The sequence below is a fragment of the Gopherus evgoodei genome, chromosome 18, assembly GCF_007399415.2.
Source record: "Gopherus evgoodei ecotype Sinaloan lineage chromosome 18, rGopEvg1_v1.p, whole genome shotgun sequence".
NCBI classification, from domain to species: Eukaryota; Metazoa; Chordata; order Testudines; family Testudinidae; genus Gopherus; species Gopherus evgoodei.
This window is the reverse complement of record NC_044339.1, coordinates 5,044,314-5,062,475: the sequence shown is the minus strand read 5'-3', so window position 1 is coordinate 5,062,475 and position 18,162 is coordinate 5,044,314. Positions and strand designations below refer to the sequence as shown.

Here is an 18,162-nt window from a genome sequence, read left to right as displayed (position 1 = left end):
GATGTTAGGAATCATTAAAAAGGGGATACAGAATAAGACTGAGAATATATTATTGCCCTTATATGAATCCATGGTACACCCACATCTCGAATACTGTGTACAGATGTGGTCTCCTCACTTCAAAAAAGATATTCTAGCACTAGAAAAGGTTCAGAAAAGGGCAACTAAAATGATTAGGGGTTTGGAGATGGTCCCATATGAGGAGAGATTAAAGAGGCTAGGACTCACCAGCTTGGAAAAGAGGAGATTTAGGGGGGATACGATAGAGGCATATAAAATCATGAGTGACGTGGAGAAAATGGATAAGGAAAAGTTATTAACTTATTCCCATAATACAAGAACTGGGGTCACCAAATGAAATTAATAGGCAGCAGGTTTAAAACAAATAAAAGAAGTTCTTCTTCACACAGCGCACAGTCAACTTGTGGAACTCCTTACCTGAGGAGGTTGTGAAGGCTAGGACTATAACAGTGTTCAAAAGAGAACTAGATAAATTCATGGAGGTCAAGTCCATTAATGGCTCTTAGCCAGAATGGGTAAGGAATGGTGTCCCTAGCCTCTGTTTGTCAGAGGGTGGTGATGGACGGCAGGAGAGAGATCACTTGATCATTACCTGTTAGGTTCACTCCCTCTGGGGCACCTAGCATTGGCCACTGTCGGTAGACAGATACTAGGGTAGATGGACCTTTGGTCTGACCCGGTACGGCCGTTCTTATGTTCTTATGAACATGCTTTGGTCCGCTCTGCTTTGGATCATTACTGAGCAGAACCTATCAGCAGCATGTCCTCTAGAATGGTGGTTGAAGCATAAAACATATGACTCTTTAGCGCATCTGGCACGTATATATTTTGCAATCCTGGCTACAACACTGCCATGAGAACACCTCTTCTCCCTTCCAGGTGACACAGTGAACAAGAAGCAGGCAGCATTATGTCCTGCAAATTGTAACCAAGCTTGTTTGTCTGAGCGATTGGCTGAACAAGAAGTAAGACTGAGTGGACTTGTAGGCTCTAAAGTTTTACAATGTTTTAGTTTTGAATGCAGTTATTTTTTGTACATAATTCTACATTTGTAAATTCAACTTTCACGATAAAGAGACTGCACTATAGTGCTCATGTTAGGTGAATTGAAAAATACTATTTTGTTTTTTACAGTGCAAATATTTGTAATAAAAATAAATATAAAGTGAGCACTGTACACTTTGCATTCTGTGTTATAATTGAAATTGATATATTTGAAAAGGTAGAAATCATCAAAAATATTTAAATAAATAGCATTCTATTACTGTTTAACAGTGTGCTTACGTTTTTAATAATACAATTAATCATGATTAATTTTTTCAAATCGCTTGACAGCCCTACTAATATTTTACATTTCCTGTTGAAGGTAACGAGATGAACCTAAGACAACATGTCTGGCTCTAGAGTTTGCCAGGGTTTGGTGATGGCAAGGCTGGATCCAGGTTATGATTTGTCTCTCTCTCTACTTGTCTGTAAATTAAGGGCATGTCTGCACTACAGGGGCTACTTTGGCACTGCTGCAGCTATACCACTATCTCCTTAGCGCAGATGCTTCCTATAGTGATAGGAGTTTTTCCATCGATGTAGGTAATCTATCTCCCAGAACGGTGGCAGCTAAGTCAAGAGAAGAATTCTTCTGTCGACCTAACTGTATTTACACGGCGGGAAGGTAGGTCAGTAAAACTGCAGCGCTCAGGTGTCTAAATTTTTCACACCCTGGAACGGGGTAGCTATGCCAACCTAACTTAAGTGTAAATCAGGTCTTTGAGACAATAAAGACTTAAGATTTTACTTAAACATTCAAAGATGTAGTAAACTATTTCCTGTGTTGATGTACTGAAGCTCACAGTTCATGATACAGGCCTTACTCTAAAGATATTTCTTGTATGTACAAATTTTAAAGTAGATTTTCCTTAAAAGATGAAGTGATCCACAGGGCACATGACAACAGCCCTGTACTGTCCCTTAATACAAAAGATCTAGTTTTGAAAATAAGTCATTACTTACTCCTTAGACCATGACTGTGTAGTTAGAGGAAAAAGAAGAGGGTTTAGCTGAAAGAAAACTAACACAATATAAAAGCAATTCTTGCCACTGCATCTCCGCTCAAACAGCAAATCTAAAAATTAAAGTGTGTCTTCAAGTAAGAAACCAATTAAAAATCAAACAAAACCATTAATTTAAGGTTGACCTGCAAAAGCTTTTTTTTAAAAAAAGCGCAAATTCATTTTTCAATCTTAATCATGGATAAAGGACTGAAAGGTTTTTTCATTTAACACCTTTGAAGTATCAGGATTGCAAAGTTTGGCCTTTCCTGATTTTGATCACTGGGAGATCTAAGAGATGCATATTTTGAGCTTTTAACACCTTAATTGACTGGAGGAGAACGCTGAATCCTTAAAGTTTTTTCACTCAAACCATGTCTCATTGAAATCAAAGATGCATTAACAAAAACAGAACCACAACATTTCAAACAGCCTGGCTAACCGCTCAGTCTTCTGCTTTTAGGCCATCACCATGGCCAGATCTATACCTAAACTTATGTTGACCTAGCTACGTCACTCTAGGGTGTGAAAAACTCACTATCTGCCCCTCCCCACCCCAAGAACCATAGCTTATGGGGTCTAAATTAGCTTTTATCACTCAAGAAAGAGATCTTGGAATCATTATGGATAGTTCGAAAACATCCACTCAGTATGCAGTGGCAGTCAAAAAAGCTTAACAGACTGTTAAGAACCATTAGGGAAGGGATAGATAATAAGGCAGTAAGTATCATAATACCACTATATAAATCCATGGTACGCCCACACCTTGAACACGGCATGCAATCCTGGTTGCCCCAACTTTAAAAAAAAAAAAGAAAGAAAGAAAGAAAAAAGAAAAAAGGTACAGAGAAGGGCAACAAAAACGATTAAAGATATGAAACAGCTTCCATCTGAGAAGAGATTAAAAAGACAGACTGTTCAGCTTGGAAAAGAGATTTCACATAACATAAGAATGAGGGGTCACCCAATGAAATTACTAGGCAGTAGGTTTAAAAATAAACAAAAGGACGTGTTTCTTTACACAGTGCCCAGTCACCTTGTTGCCAGGGGATGTTGTGATGTCCAAAAGTATAACTGGGTTCAAAAAAGAGTAAGAGAATTCATGGAGGATAGGTCCAGCAATGGCTATTGGTTAACATGATCAGGACACAACCTCATGCTCTGGGTGTCCCGAAGCCTCACTGCCAGATGCTGGGGCTAGATAACAGCAGGGGGATCACTTGATAATTGCCCTACTCTGTTCATCCCTTTGAAGAATCTGGCATTGGCCACTGTCGGAAGACAGGATACAGGGCTAGACAGACCACTGGTCTGACCCAGTATGGCTGCTGTTATAAGCTGACTTAAGCCCCAGTACAGATACCACTAGGTTGACAGAAGAATTCTTCCATTGACCTAGCTACTGCCTCCCAGGGGGGTTAATTAGATGCAGCAGTAGGAACACTTGCTCCATCACCACAGCAAGTGTCTACACTACAGTGACACAGCTGCAGCATCACAGCTCTGATGCTATAGAGCGTCTGCACTGCAGACAAGCCCCATTTCACTAGTTCTCCAGTCATCATGGCCTTCCAGCCCAGGACTGCAATCTGCACACCTTTACAGCTTCTCTTATGTTGTAAAGCAGTAAAAGAAGGGGCACAAGCTCATTATATTTCCCCTTTGCAGGTCACCTTTAATACCAAAGATGTAGGTTAGGATACAATAAATGTAACTCCTCATTTGAATAAATAGGAAATTAGATTTTCAGAGTTGCAGAGTAAAGTAATATTTCAGCTCTGAGATACTATGGCTATTCACCAAAGAGAAACTGAACCAGTATAGCTACTTCTAAAAACAGTTTAGAAAATTCACATATTTATGTAGCTGCAGAGCAAATAAATATCAATTGACAATTCTGTAACTACTCACTACAATTTTCCTTTAGCATTTGTATAGACTGTGGGGATTAGAGCATGGCTCATGGCTATTGCCACAAGGCCCTCCTTTAACCCTCCCCCACCCATTAAAATCGCTAAAATATCACTTAACTGAAATTGTCCCCTTGCTGTACACTAAAAACAACAAGATTAATGGACTATGGAGGCAGGGAGGATTGGGAGAGCTACTAGTCAACCACAAAGAAAGACCAAGTTAAAATGGCACAGCAACCCATCGGCCTGTATTGTCCACAAAGAGATCTGATTTAGATCTCCCAAGGAAAAGAGTGCAGCAATCAGGAGGCTCTGCAAGAGAGGGTAAAGTCCCCCTGCTCATCACTGGCATTACATTCAGTAAGATGCACTAGAACAGTTGAGAAAAGTGAGGAGGTTTCTAGTGACAGGACACAGAGCTGACATGTTACTGACAGCACTCTGCCAACTGTTACTCTGATTTGGCTCCTTGTGGTACCTGCTTCCTCTACAGATTTCTGCAGAGCTTCTGCCAGTTCTTGGTCTGCAATCTCCTCCGGCCGCATGTCCTCCCGCCCTGGCCCATATGCCAGTCTTGCACACTCTGGGAGCTCCCCTTCTGGAAGGAAAGTTGTCTGAGATCCTGTGGTACCAATCACTAGTACATTCTTTTTGAGATCAATGGAACACTGGGAAAAGAGGACACATGCAAATGATGTCTTGGTAACCGTCAGTCATAAAACAGGACCAGAATAGATAAATTAGTGACACATTAAACAATGCACTAGAAAGAGTCACTTCCAAACATCAAGGGGTTAACACAGTGAAAAGTTACATAAACTGGATGAAGAAGGGTCAAGAAGGTGCTAACAACTGGTAGATCTAAAAACAAATGCTGGGTAGAAATAGCTCAGCAGCCTGTGCCTTCAATGTGCCAAGTGGCTTCTTACAGCTGCTCCTATTAGCCAGCTCCTGAATAATTATGGTCCTCCTGCTCTTCAGCCCTACTATGATTACGGCTACAAGTGAGGACTTCCCAGAGTCTTTATTCTAAATTGCTCATGTACAGACCTCAGAGGATTTTCAGGCACCAAGAGTTCAGAGCAAAGACCTTTAGGCTGGGACAAGACATGAAGTACTTTCAACCTGAAAGGTATAAGTGCTTCCCCCATAATCAATGGGAAAACCATGTCAACATGTCTCAGAGGTTTTTTAATCCTAAAAAATTCATAAAGGATGATAACGATTTTACATTTAATGACTTATGAAAGAGCCAAGGATTGCTTGCAAAACCAGCACCAATTGATTCCATTACCTGATGTCTCTTAAGCATATCCAGTCCTAGAAGCATATCCATGGGCTGTTCTTCAAGGATAGAGAAAGAACACGGCAGAAAATCCCCTTCAATCTGAACCTGAGCTGAAGCACACAGAAAACACCATGTTACCTGCCCTCCAGAAGTGCTCAAGCACCGCAGCATGAGGATTCTACTGTACGTATCTCTCTATCTAAGAGAAATCATACAAAGCCGCTGTGGGTAAGTTATGGAATCAGAGCACAATGTACATAGACTTGGCTGTGGAAAAGTCTACTCTGAGCCAGCCCTGGTGATTACTGTGAGTTTGCTAGCCCCCAGGGGCTAATTATTTCCTCCCCTTTATTTAAAAAGCTGACTGGATCTGCAGTGCAGTAGGAACTGATCAACTAACCCCTCAAACTAGAGCTAAAGAAGCTGCATGCAACTGCTTAGTGTGTGGAATTTTGTTTTTGGTGCTTTAATTCACAGTCAATGTCTTAAGCAATAAGGAGAATATTTCCTTGTATGGCATTTTCTTCAGAGAAACCTGTGCAAGAACACAGATATCTTGAAGTGCTCTCCTCACTGCAGAACGAGATACACTCAGCTGCACTGGAATTCTACCCTGAACAATTCACACTGCCCATTACCCCCATCCTGATCTCCCATACCAAAGAATAAAGCTATTTATAACCAGTTAGCACCAGGAATCAAGATTTCCTCAGTATTTGTATGGGGGCTCTAGACCTACTGGAATTAAAATGTTAGGATGATTGTAGGAAGGGGGTTAGCTCAGTGGTTTGAGCATTGGCCTGCTAAACCCAGGGTTGTGAGTTCATTCCTTGAGGGGTCCACTTAGGGATCTGGGGCAAAAATAAGTACTTGGTCCTGCTAGTGAAGGCAGAGGGCTGAACTCAATGACCTTTGAGGTCCATTCCAGTTCTAGGACATAAATAAAATAATAATTGGAGATATGCCTATTTATTATGAAAACATTAAACGTGATGGAATCCTGGTTATTGTGTCTCTGGTGTAAGAATTTATCAAGATCACATTAAGCTCATCCACTCTACAGCAGTTCCCAAAGTTTACAGTATTAAAGCAGACACTCTTTGGCGCCAAGCTATTACTGGTAAAGTTATCCCGTTGTACCACTACTTACCTAGGTGCACTCTGCCAATGATTTTCTGTGTGCCCACACCCTTAGCAATGCCTGCCCAGCGCCGGTCCACCAGTCTCATGATGTTACACCTTTCAGCACAAGCTTGGCTCATAATGGTCATCTGGGCACCTACCAGCAGAGACAAGAGGAGTTAGCAATATTTAAAAACAACCAAGGGGTAGTTTAAAAATTTGGATCTCCTCCAGTATAGAGATTTTAATCTAAGACTCAGTGGCAGTCAGGGAATTATATTATGGCATAAAGACATTGGATTATACTATGGCTCTGTGTGTATACAGAAAGGCCACCCACTACCACCTGAAGGTTGCTATGGCTATGGAGTTAGAATAAAGCTGAACACCTACACTTTAAGATCTACAGATGAAAAGTGTTCTGTGTTATAAAGGAAAGGAAATCTCAGTTTTACAGTTAGAGGAACTGAGGCACATAGGCAGACTGACTCGTCCAAGGTTACACAGCTGGCCAGCAGCAAAGGCAAGTTTAGAACCCAGAAATTCTGACTCCTGGTCATGTTTTAACCACAACACACATCGCAAATATTTTTAATTCAGTTGAATAATGACAGAAAGTACATTCAGATTTTAATTAGATCCTTTAAAATCTCATAATTCTTTAATGTGGGAAGGGAATGCTACAAATTGACCTATTGTGGTGTTTACTATTTCCTTTAAAGAGCCAGGAAAAGGGGGAGGAAAAGAGCGTAAAAAGAGATTTAAAATGGGGAGAATCACCTGAGTCAACAAAGGCTTTCACTGGATGTCCATTGACTTTGCAGTTAATATAGAGCATCACCACCTGGCCAAAGCTCTCTGGGGCCTCTTCCATAGCTATTGTCATGTTCTCTTCAATATTTTGTTGCCTGAATTAAATGAAAACCAGAAACTGGAAACATGCCTTCGGTGAGCAGAAACGGCATATTTATAAAGCCTCCCCTTTACAAGGATGACAAACAGATTTGTCATCTTCCCTCTCCCCACTACCACCAGTTATGAAGACCTTGTGAAAGGCGTACTTCAGCAGTTACACACAAGCCTACTTAGCAGATGTTAGCAAAAAATCTTGCCTTAATCCAGAGGCATCAGGTTGCTTGCAAGCAGGAAGGAAAGAATGTTCCTTGTAGCACTTTAAATAGACCCAGTGCAGCAGTCTGGAGTAAAGTGGTCAGATGCACTTTAGCACCTGGAGACCTGCAACTGATTCTCTGTTCACAACAAAAACCTGTGATTACAGAGTTAACAAAAAGAACTCGGGGCAAAAGGCTGCACATTTATTAGTCATTCTGCTACAACACTAGGATCCCAAGAAGTTATGTTCCAAAATGCTTGTATAACATTTCAGTAGATTCATCCCTTTTGCGAGTACCAGGGTTGGGACAGGTTACATGAAACTCTTGTGAGTGCAGTGACAGCACCGCAAATTCTCTCTACAAATTCAAGGCTACAAAAAGGAACGCAAGATAGATATAAGCCAAATGAAATGAAGCTCCGTGCCTGCAGTAACCTTGAGCATGTTGGGTATCTGCAGCTACCCTGCCAGAAATAGCTCATGTACCAATATAAAAGGGTCTCTAGTTTAAAGAGATAGGTTCCCTTTTTTTCAGTAGGAGGGAAGATACCTGCCCTTTTCCTACCTTATAGCAATCCTCCCTCCACCACAGGAAGGCAAAAAGCAACTCCCTTTGGAGACAGTCAGTGATATTCCATACACCTTCCAGAAGGGGACACTGGAGAGGAATATGCAGTGCTCTAAGACGTGGCTGCTTGAGAACACAAGGTGGATGTAGCGGGGCGATCACCCTGCTCCGGCCCTGAAGGGGTTAAAACAACCCTGGGAAAGTGCTGCCCCACAGAGCCAAGAGGGTAGGCTGATTGGGAAGGCAGCCACAGCTGGGTCCACGCCCAATTGGGAGACAGCTGGCCCCACAAAAGGGCTGTGAGCCAGTGAGCTGAGGCAGTCTCTCTCTAGCTGTGGAGAGAGAAGGACCTGGCTGCCTGGGAAAGAGGGGACCTGAGGTAGAGTGGTGCTGGGGAAAGGCAAAAGGAGCTGGGGAGCTCCAGCCTGGTAACTCCCCAGGTTGCAGGCCTTGTGCAAGGCCTACGGAGGTACTGGGGCTGCAGAGGTGCAGCCTGGGGTTAGGCTGGTCCAACTCCCTTGCCAGTGATGAGTGGCCACTACAGGCTGCAGTTTGCCCCAGTGAGGCAAGGTGCAGTTTAGAGGGTCGGGGGTTCCCCTGGGAGGGGAGATCCAGACTGTAGGTTACTGCTGGGGCAGAACCCCAGTGTAAGGGGCACCTGGGTCTGAGAGGGACATGGGGCCAGCGGCAGGCGAGACACCGGCCTCCAGAGAGTGCTTCATACACTGGAAAAGAGCTAATTCCCAGATGACCAGCAGGAGGCGCCATACCAGTGAGTCTCACATTGCTACTGTGGACAACTGCAAAGCAGCGTATTGCACAGCCACTAGGCTGCCCTGGCTTTATTTACTCATGATCTAGCTCAAAGCAACACATACTGGGCCCTCAGAGTACGTCAGATTAAGTCAGTTGGAAGAAGGAAGTGTATGTGACTGGCAGATATTTAGGATCAGCTTGATTACAAAAAACCCTGGTCCGACCCCTGCCCCCCCCGATTTTCCTTAAAATGTGCATAAAGATTAGAAACATGGCTCTGTAGAATGTGGCATGTATTATGCTGCACACAGCATCTGCTCCCAACCCATCTTTTCATGGGGACAAAATCTAATAGAGAGGGGCTTGAGTCAGGTGATCAGAGACTAATACTGAGAACTAGCAGCTCCCAGGTTCTGATCCCCACTGTCACTAAATGACTGTCTAGCTGTGGGCAAATCACTTGCTCTTTCTGCCTCAGTTTCCACTTATCTATAAAAGTGGGGATAACGACACAACTTAAATAGCTCATGGAGATGTTTTGTTTAGTCAGTGTTTGAAGAGTATTGTGAAATACTGAAAAATACTTAACATGTACATAGTGCAAAATGCTTTGTTATATTGTACTGTAGTCGTTACAATATAACAAATGATTATTTTCCCTATTACTAATGCATGTTTTAGCACTGCCAAGTCTGCAAAACCAGTATGAGCCTATTGTATGAAGCAGAATGTTCTCATACATCAGCAAAACTGCTTACTGTGGTCTGATTCAAAAATGTATTGTGAATGATGTAAGAAACAGAAGAATCAGACCTCATCTCCCACAGGCAGTACCTACCTGAGCCTCTAGCACTGGCAGTGAGAGACGCCTTGTTCGGACTTACAGACTTTGAAGTTGCATACAAAAGATACAAAGGGGAAGTAAACCAGGGGCAGCATGGTGCCATTTTTACAGAGCCACTTCTCTGACAATGACCGTGCTCAAAATCTGCAACTAAGCAGAGACTTGGGCTATATCTGCACCACCAAACTTACAGCCGCCCAGGGGGGAGGTAGCTTATACTGACAGGAGGAGTTTCTGTTGGTGTAGAAACACCACCTCCCCAATGTTAGCTATGCTGACAAGAAGCACTCTTCTGTCAAAGGCATCTACACCGGGAGCTATGCCAGCATAAGTTGTAAGTGTGGACCACGGCTCAATGGGTATATCTACACAGCAGTTAGACACCCAGGGCTGGCCTGGCCTGCTGACCCATGCTTATGGGGTTCAGGTTGTGGGCTGTTTCACTGCTGTGTAGCTGTCCAGGATCGGGCTGGAGCTTGAGCCCTAGGGCCCTGTGAAGTGAGCCCAGAAGTCTACACAGCAGTGAAACAGCCCTGCAGCCTGAGTCAGCTGGCACAAGCCAGCCATGAGTTTTTCTTCGTTGCGTAGACATACCCAGGAGACATGGGTTAGGGGCTACATTTGTAAGCCCTGGTCCTCAGGCTTGAGGGGATCCAATATACCCCAGGCAGCTACTTGCAGGCTCTCCAGGGAATTTTGGTTAAGCAGTTTCTATGCAGTGCTCTCTACTGGCTAGTTAACGGAGACGCACTGCAGAATTGGGAAAGGTCCCTGAAAAAGAACAAAGACTCTGACCAGATTTGGGGAAATTGCAGCCCCTGTGTCGAGAGAGATGACCAAGACCACCTCTACTCCGATGGCTGTAGGGGTGAGACCACACCACCAAAAGAAGTGGCAGAGTCAACAAATGGGAGACAATGCTGCATCTACCTGCCCCTCTCGATTCCAACTAGACCCCAAAAATGCTTTTTCAACTGGAACAGGGTCCCAAAAAGTGGTCCAGAGCTCTCCCTTGGACTTAGGTTTGCTACCTTATGTCCTCTTCTATCTTTGCCTGAGCCTCAAGATCAAAAGGGTCAGCTGAAAACAGACGGATTCTCTCCTGCTCTCGGCGGGCTCGGTCCTGTTGCTGCTCCACCAGCACCCGGGTAAATTTTTCTGCAGTAACAAAAACAGATACAAACACCATAGTTAGATGCACAGACACCGTTTACTGGAAATTACTCTTACAAATGAAATGCTATTAAACTTGTAGCAAAACAGTGTCTTTTAAAGATGTTGGCCACCACTGAAAGGTAAAGTGACTAGTGCCATCAGCAGTGGGCTCTATTCCAGGGCTACTTGAAAAATCAGCCAGCACAGAGAAAACTCACGGGCTTGATCACGTACTCGCTCGAGATTCCCACTTTGTTTCCCATCTCAGTGAACTGAACTCCTTGCAATTGGGCCTGATGCCCAAGAGCCTATGTAGACATAACAGAGTTCTCAGGTTCTGAATGAACTGAAGTTACCCTACATTTATCTTTCCATTGTCTGCAAATAAATGTAATGTGCAGAGACACCGCGATATTTAAATCAAAGAGCTGCTATTAAAAAATATGTTCATTGCTTTACTGCAGCAAGATCTACCCAATATCATGCAAGAACAACTCCAAAAGCAGCAAATAAGTTACATCCAGAATAGGAGTCAGAAATTCAGCATTTTTTTCTTCTAGTCTAGTCTAAATTATTCATTTGTATGTAGAACAATCTTTAGTCAAACTTTTTTTTTTTCCCAGTTAGGAGAAACTGAACTCACAATAACCATGATACTTACCATTTTTCCCATAGATCTCAAAACGCTTTACAAAAGTGGATGTCATTACCCACACTCATTTTAACATGAGGAAATGGAGGCACCAAAGTCAGTTGGTTTACACAACGTCACTGAGTCAGTGGCATAGCCAGGAATGTAATCTAGGTCTTCTGAATCCCAGTATGGTGCGCTGTACATTGGACCATGTTGCCGACAAAACCAGATGTTCCGCCAAAAAGACAGCAGCAGAACTCACTGGACATAGATTAATTTTGCATCTGAGCAAAGTCAAAGTTCTATGACATCACAGGCTTCAAACAGCAGTTTTATTTTTAAACCAAGTAACATAGGCCAAGATTTACAAGTCTGAGTTCTTACAGTTAGATTCCTAAATCTACACGTAATGGGAGTTAAGAAGTGGTCACTATTGAAAAAAAATTAGATGCACAACTTTTAGATACCAATGGTCGAAAATTTCAGCCATGTTTTTTCAAGGTTTGTACACAACAAAATGCATTCCTAACCCCACTTGCATTCAAAAATCAGAACAGTTGTTTCAACAGTAGCTAGTGCTTTCACTTCAGAAAATGCAGTGGTTCCAAATACACCTGGCCTTGAAAACTTATCGACTCTGCAAGGAGTAGGATGTTTTGATTTCCATGGCTCCATGCTCTGTATAGATGGTGCCTTTTAATGTATTGTAATGCACCTAACACAATTACATATGCATTGAAGCTTGATGTATTTTGGACACTACAGTGAGAGCAGACCTGGATATCTGCCCAAATGCTGATGGCAAATTCTGACAGTATAACCTGATAATCCACCCTCTGAATGCACAGAGCTGTACCAAATCTGAATTACGAGAGTTTACTGTACAGATTAGACAAAAAAAGCAGCAGATGAACTAGTCCTGGGATCCTGTAGTTAGAGCTCTGCACCACTAGTACCGCAAGTGTGCTTGCGCCATCAAGGGCAGCCAGCCCTAGAAGCAGTGCTCTCATCCTAGGATGGGGAGGAAGAACATCTCACGTGGTTCTGCAACCAGCTCTCCGATATAGGGGACACACTGCTAGGCTCAAAAGAGGGCCAGTGAAAGACACGTTTTATGGAAAGGATTGTATGCTTTAGTAATATGGCATACAGCACTGTACATTACTGTGTTCCCTCGCTCTTTGCAACTGTTCATATACATCAAATCAATATAGAGAATTAAAAAAAAAAGCCTTGTACCTCTCTCCTCCAGCCTTCCTGTACTGGAAAGGAGAAAAACTGTGGGGAGGCTCTTCTACAGAGTGCTTTTTCCTTCCATCATCTCTCCCAAACCTCCACATTAGTAACCAAGTTCCTGATAAGCTGTTTCCCACGAATGGATCTCTAGTAAGAGTTTATAACCATGCATTTTAATGCCTCCAAATGATCTGTTTTCACATTAAATGAGCTCTATGTTATTGCAAAAATAAATAAAATAAAGCTCAAATAAAGCAAGGTGTGAGCAGCAAAGAACAGGTGTTCACCAGCAGAGCACAGAGGGCATCATACCACTAAGCTTGCCAAGTGCACCACCATCTTAGATAGCACTCAGAAGGATTTTAACAATTGGTTTCTAAAAAAGCCAAATTTAATTTTTTTAAAAAATACATTGAAGGAAACTCTTCAAAAGGAATGGTGAAATAAATACTGTTTACTGGTTCCCAGGGCGACCACAAGGTTGCCAGATTAGGTGCCTGCCAGTGAGATTCGAAGCCTCTCTTATTTCGGTTTTTTTTGTCCATGTCTGTAGCGACATATATTAATATCTTTCAGGCCTTTGCAAGGGAGGTAGGATGGGATTTAAAATGAGCTATTTCCTGTCTGGGTTGTAGAGAGCTAGGGGTGGTAACACAATTACCAGTTGATACAGTTGACAGGAGTCTCAGTACAGAGGCCAGGGATGGAACTGGTCCTAAAAACTGATCTCACTCCCCAGATGTGATCCCTCCAAGAAAGAGGACAAGGCAAACCGGCAGTCAGATGGAGGAAGTTTGCAAAGCTGTTGCTAGCTAGTGCTACTCCTCTTCTGGGGATAGGGGTATTCCACCTCCAATGCTGTCAGCATTAAACTCACTAAGAAGCCATTGTGTGACTGAACACGCATAACTACTTTGTACTAGAATTCAGCACAGATGGATGTTACCATGTAACAGCCTCAGACAAAGCAAGGAAGAACCAATCGCCTCCAAATCCCAATTTACCAAGGTCTCCACTGAGCAGGGCCTCAGCTAGGGGTGGATTGCGTTCTTTCAGTAGGGACAGCTCGTGGGGATTGGCAAGCAACATGTCCCGTAACAGTGCTGGATTGTCCAAGCCCTGAGGGGATGAAGATGTATCCGGAGGTGATGGGCGAAGATGCTGTGCTGGTTGCTGCTGTTGCTGAGCTGACGTCCCAGGCACTGCAATGCTGCTGAAGTCTATCCTGGGCAGACCTTATGGAAAAACGAGTTAACAGTTTGACCATTTCACATTCTCAGCTGCTGTGGACAATGCAGTCAAAAGCTGTGGAATGGCTGAACAACCTACACTAACATTTCATGTACATAGCGAATTCACGTCTGAGCTCCACTGTGTCACCAACATATTCAGGTTAGTGGGTTAGGAATACTATTACATATTTATGTAACTGATCTATTCCCATATCTGGCCCATTTTCTGGGGAAACTCACTTAACCCCCTCCAACTCAATTTTTCAACTCGGAGATATGCATACCACCAATCTACCTCATGAGGGGGTTACGAGGCTTAACTCCATCTACAAAGCGCTTCTGAATTCCTCAGATGAAAGAAGATACTGTAGTAAGAAAAATATTACTGAAGCCCTGCACTGCCGCCACCAATCTTCCAGCCGAGGCAGAGCTGGGACCTTTACAGCCATTCCCCTGCTATAACCTGCAGTCAACATTTCCTTTTGTAAAGGATACAATTATAATGGGAACTCTTAGGATTAAGAATTAAAAGAGGGAAGGGTGGTAGAAGTAGGACTCCAATTCCATACTATGGGGCTTGAGGAACCTTTTGAATATATATTGCATCACGTGATTGGGTCTGCTAAGCTTCAGCTTCTCTGTGCATTAGTAAAAAAATGTACTCAGAGCACACATTGCCACAACCCTCTAATGCGTAAGAGCAGCACAGCCTGCATATTACTGCATCATTATACTGAATGGGAGAGGAACAGGAAGCCTTATGAAAATCCACATGACTTCACAGAAGCTGCTTTTCTGAACCAAATTATTTTGGTCACTTTTCTCTCACCCCCGAACAGCAAACTAAATCATGCCTACCCATGGACTAAAACATCACCGCAAGAGGTAAACCCTGTAAGTAACCAAAGCAAAGAAAAAGCCCACCCCTAAACAAGAACAGTTTTGCTGAGGGTGGCTACTATGAAGTTTCTCAAGCACTTGTATGAAATGCATTATACACACGAAATAGTATTTTGGTGTATTTATTTATTAATGAACCAACGTTCTGCCCCAAGTATATTTTTCATCATCAAGTTATTAACTCTCTGAAAAAAGGGGACGTTTTAAATTTAATAGATTAGTAGACCCGTGACAAGACGACATTAGTTAAGTTTCACACACATCAATGAATAAAACCTCCAAAGCATCAAAAGGCTAAACAGTCACAGTTTAAAGGTAATCTGGGTACAATGGACATCTGGTATAGCAAGGGGGACTGCAAGACAACAGCAGGTAGCCCAGCAAGTTAGTCTGAAGTGTTTCTCACCTGGAAACTGGACTGGAGGTCGTGGCTCTGCATTCTCCTTTTGCCGTAAAATCACCACATCCCCATCTTTCAAGCCATATGAGGCCAATGATCTGTGGTTGTCAGTTAGAGGCCTCTCTGCATAGACAATCTGTATATAGGGAGAGAGACAGGGTGATAGGAAACAAGCTTATGCATGGCACAAAGTGAACTGACAGCAAGACCCTAAGTGGTGATTTTACTTAGGAACATTAAATCTGATTCACTATAAATTTCAAGACAAATCCAAACGAATTACTGGTAAGCGTGCAATTCTCATCAGACTGCTGCAAATCAAGTGCCCTGTGCACTAGGCAGATAGATCCCAAGAAATAAGTACGCAGTGCTCCACAGAGAATTATTCTTACAGGAAACCAACATGGTTTCACAGTACATAGCATTTCTGAGAAGGGCTGGTTAAGGAAGAAGAAGAAGAATGGAGGATTTTAGAGCAGCTTTGGATAACGCCCTGATTTCTACATATTCCCATATAAACCTGGAATCACCTTCAGCGAAAACTCTACTGTCTGCCTACTTTCTAAATTGTGATCTCCCATCATAAACATGACAGCAGCAATAAAGCATTTAACTTAACAAATTTCAAGGCAGAAGTGTTGAATACTGGACAGGATAGGAGGACATGAGGTTTTCAGTGGAATTGTGAACATGTAGCCATGACTTTCCATAACATCCAGTTTTACAAAAACTTACATTATCATTAACTTATGTCAATGCACAATAAATTCTAAAGTCAGAAGAGACCAACAACTCATCCCTCAGGCCAACACCATCCGCATACTAAATCCAACAACTGAAGTTAGACCAAAGTATTAGAGCCCAGTGGAGACTAGACTACTATGTGCCACAGGCAGAGCCTAAGAGGGACTAAGGGGCACCAGTGCCCGAGGCCTCTGCAACGGCAGGGAAATGTTTAAATAAGATGTACCCAGATAATCCTAGCAAGTGATCCTCTCTCTCACGACACAGAGAAAGGCAAACCCCCGCCCCTAACGTCACTGTCAATATGACCTGGGGGAAAATTCCTCCCCAACCCCAAATATGGTAATCAGCTAGACCCTGAGCCATCTCTGACTGTTGCAGATATCTGTTAATAGCAATTGTGGATAGGCCATATGCCACAGTATGCAACCTTATCATATCATCCCCTCCATAAACTTGTCAAACTCAGTCTTGAAACAAAAAGGTTGCACTAACTACTCCCTTTGAAGAGTCTTCTAGAATTTCACTCCTCTGATGGTTAGAAACCTTCATCTAATTTCAACCTGGTGAAGGCCAGCTGATATCCATTTGTTCTTGCACCAGCATAGGCCCTTATCTTAAATAACTCCTCTCCCACCCGGGTGTTTATCACTCTGATGAATTTATAGAGAGCAATCCTATCTCTCCAGAGCTTTCATTTAGGCTAAACAACCCAAGTCTCCTCTTATAAGGTAAGTTCTCCATTTCCCTGATCATCCTAGTAGCCCTTCTCTGCACTTGTTTCAGTTTGAATTCATCTCTCGAACATGAGAGACCAGAATTGCATGCAGTAGTCCAGATGAGGTCCTCCAGTCAACATCAGAGAAATTTTTTTAAAAATGAGACGTCTGTATGGTACCTTAGAGACTAACAAATTTATATGGGCATAAGCTTTCGTGGGCTAGAACCCACTTCATCAGATGCACAGAATGAAAAATACAGTAAGCAGTGTATATATATATATATATATATATTACAGCACATGAAAAGATGGCAGTTGCCTTACCAAGTGGGGGGTCAGTGCTAACGAGGCCAATTCAATCAAGGTGGAAGTGGCCTATTCTCAACAGTTGACAAGAAGGGGTGAACATCAATAAAGGAAAAATTACTTTTTGTAGTGCTAACAAGGCCAATTATGGGAGAAATTAAAGTCTCCCATAATCACACAATTCCCCATAGTATTTCTCTCACTGGGCTATCCATATTCAAATCAGATCTTGGGGTTCTGTAACAGACCCCAAGCATTATCCCAGGGGAGTCTGTTTCCATTCTTCTCCAAAATGATTTTGACCCAAACATTCCATTCCATCACTTCTAAGTTCTTTACAGGTTACCTCATCATTAACATACAGTGTTACTACACCACGTTAATCTTTATTTCTGTCTTTCCTGATCAGCACATATCCTTCAAAACCTGTACTCCAGTCATGACTACTATTCCAGCATGCTTCCATTCACCTGATAATACCTGGTTTCACCTCCTGCACCAGTAGTTCTAGTTCTTCCTGTTTGCAACCCAGGCTCCATTTATACTTCGTAAGCTATTTTGATCCAGGGCATGTGTAAATTTTGTTGAGTTTTAAATCAGCAGAGAAGAAACATTACAACCAACTCTTACTGGCATTATGAAGCTTTGTTTGTGATGATATGATTGTCAAAGCAGCATCTCACATAACTAAATACACCACACCCAGTGGTGCACCACATGCATTAGTCATGCCACTGACAGGGAAAAAAACAAGCTAAGAATAAACCTGACCTCCACCTGCAAATCTTAAATGACAGTTTCTTCATATGGACATTCTGGGAGACACAACTTCATCAGTTTAAAAGAGGTTTAGCTTGTCTTCTTGCTTGGATTGGATTTTTAAACTTTTCACCTTAACAGCTCAAAGCATGAATTAAGCACACAGCAGTTACACCATATCCCTCAGCAGAGCAACTTAACACACTCTTAACCATCCTCCTTTACAGGCAAAATGAACTAATTTGACTTCGTTGCTTCTGTGTGGTATGAAACGTTACAAAAGCAAACGCTGATGAGACAGCCCAGTATTAAGTCACTAACTTCTCTGAAGCTGGGCAGTGCCCAAGACTCCCCCAACATTATGAAGTGCTCTGATTTTGCAAAGAATGCTTGACCAGGAAGGC

The 18,162-nt window shown here is 42.6% G+C and overlaps 1 protein-coding gene across 4 annotated transcripts in view; it reads right to left on the bottom strand.

Moving 5' to 3' along the window:
• The window catches only part of LOC115637097 (protein DDI1 homolog 2), a 39,052-nt gene that overhangs the window by 14,041 nt on the left and 6,849 nt on the right, over window positions 1-18,162 (bottom strand). For all 4 annotated transcript variants that reach the window (XM_030537985.1, XM_030537988.1, XM_030537989.1 and 1 more), the window contains exons 2-8: window positions 15,235-15,364; window positions 13,701-13,931; window positions 10,703-10,829; window positions 7,170-7,297; window positions 6,418-6,546; window positions 5,274-5,377; window positions 4,458-4,647 (exon numbers count right to left, since the gene is read on the bottom strand). In XM_030537985.1, the coding sequence (XP_030393845.1) occupies window positions 4,458-4,647; window positions 5,274-5,377; window positions 6,418-6,546; window positions 7,170-7,297; window positions 10,703-10,829; window positions 13,701-13,931; window positions 15,235-15,364 (1,039 nt within the window). The remainder of the gene's footprint in view (window positions 1-4,457; window positions 4,648-5,273; window positions 5,378-6,417; window positions 6,547-7,169; window positions 7,298-10,702; window positions 10,830-13,700; window positions 13,932-15,234; window positions 15,365-18,162) is intronic.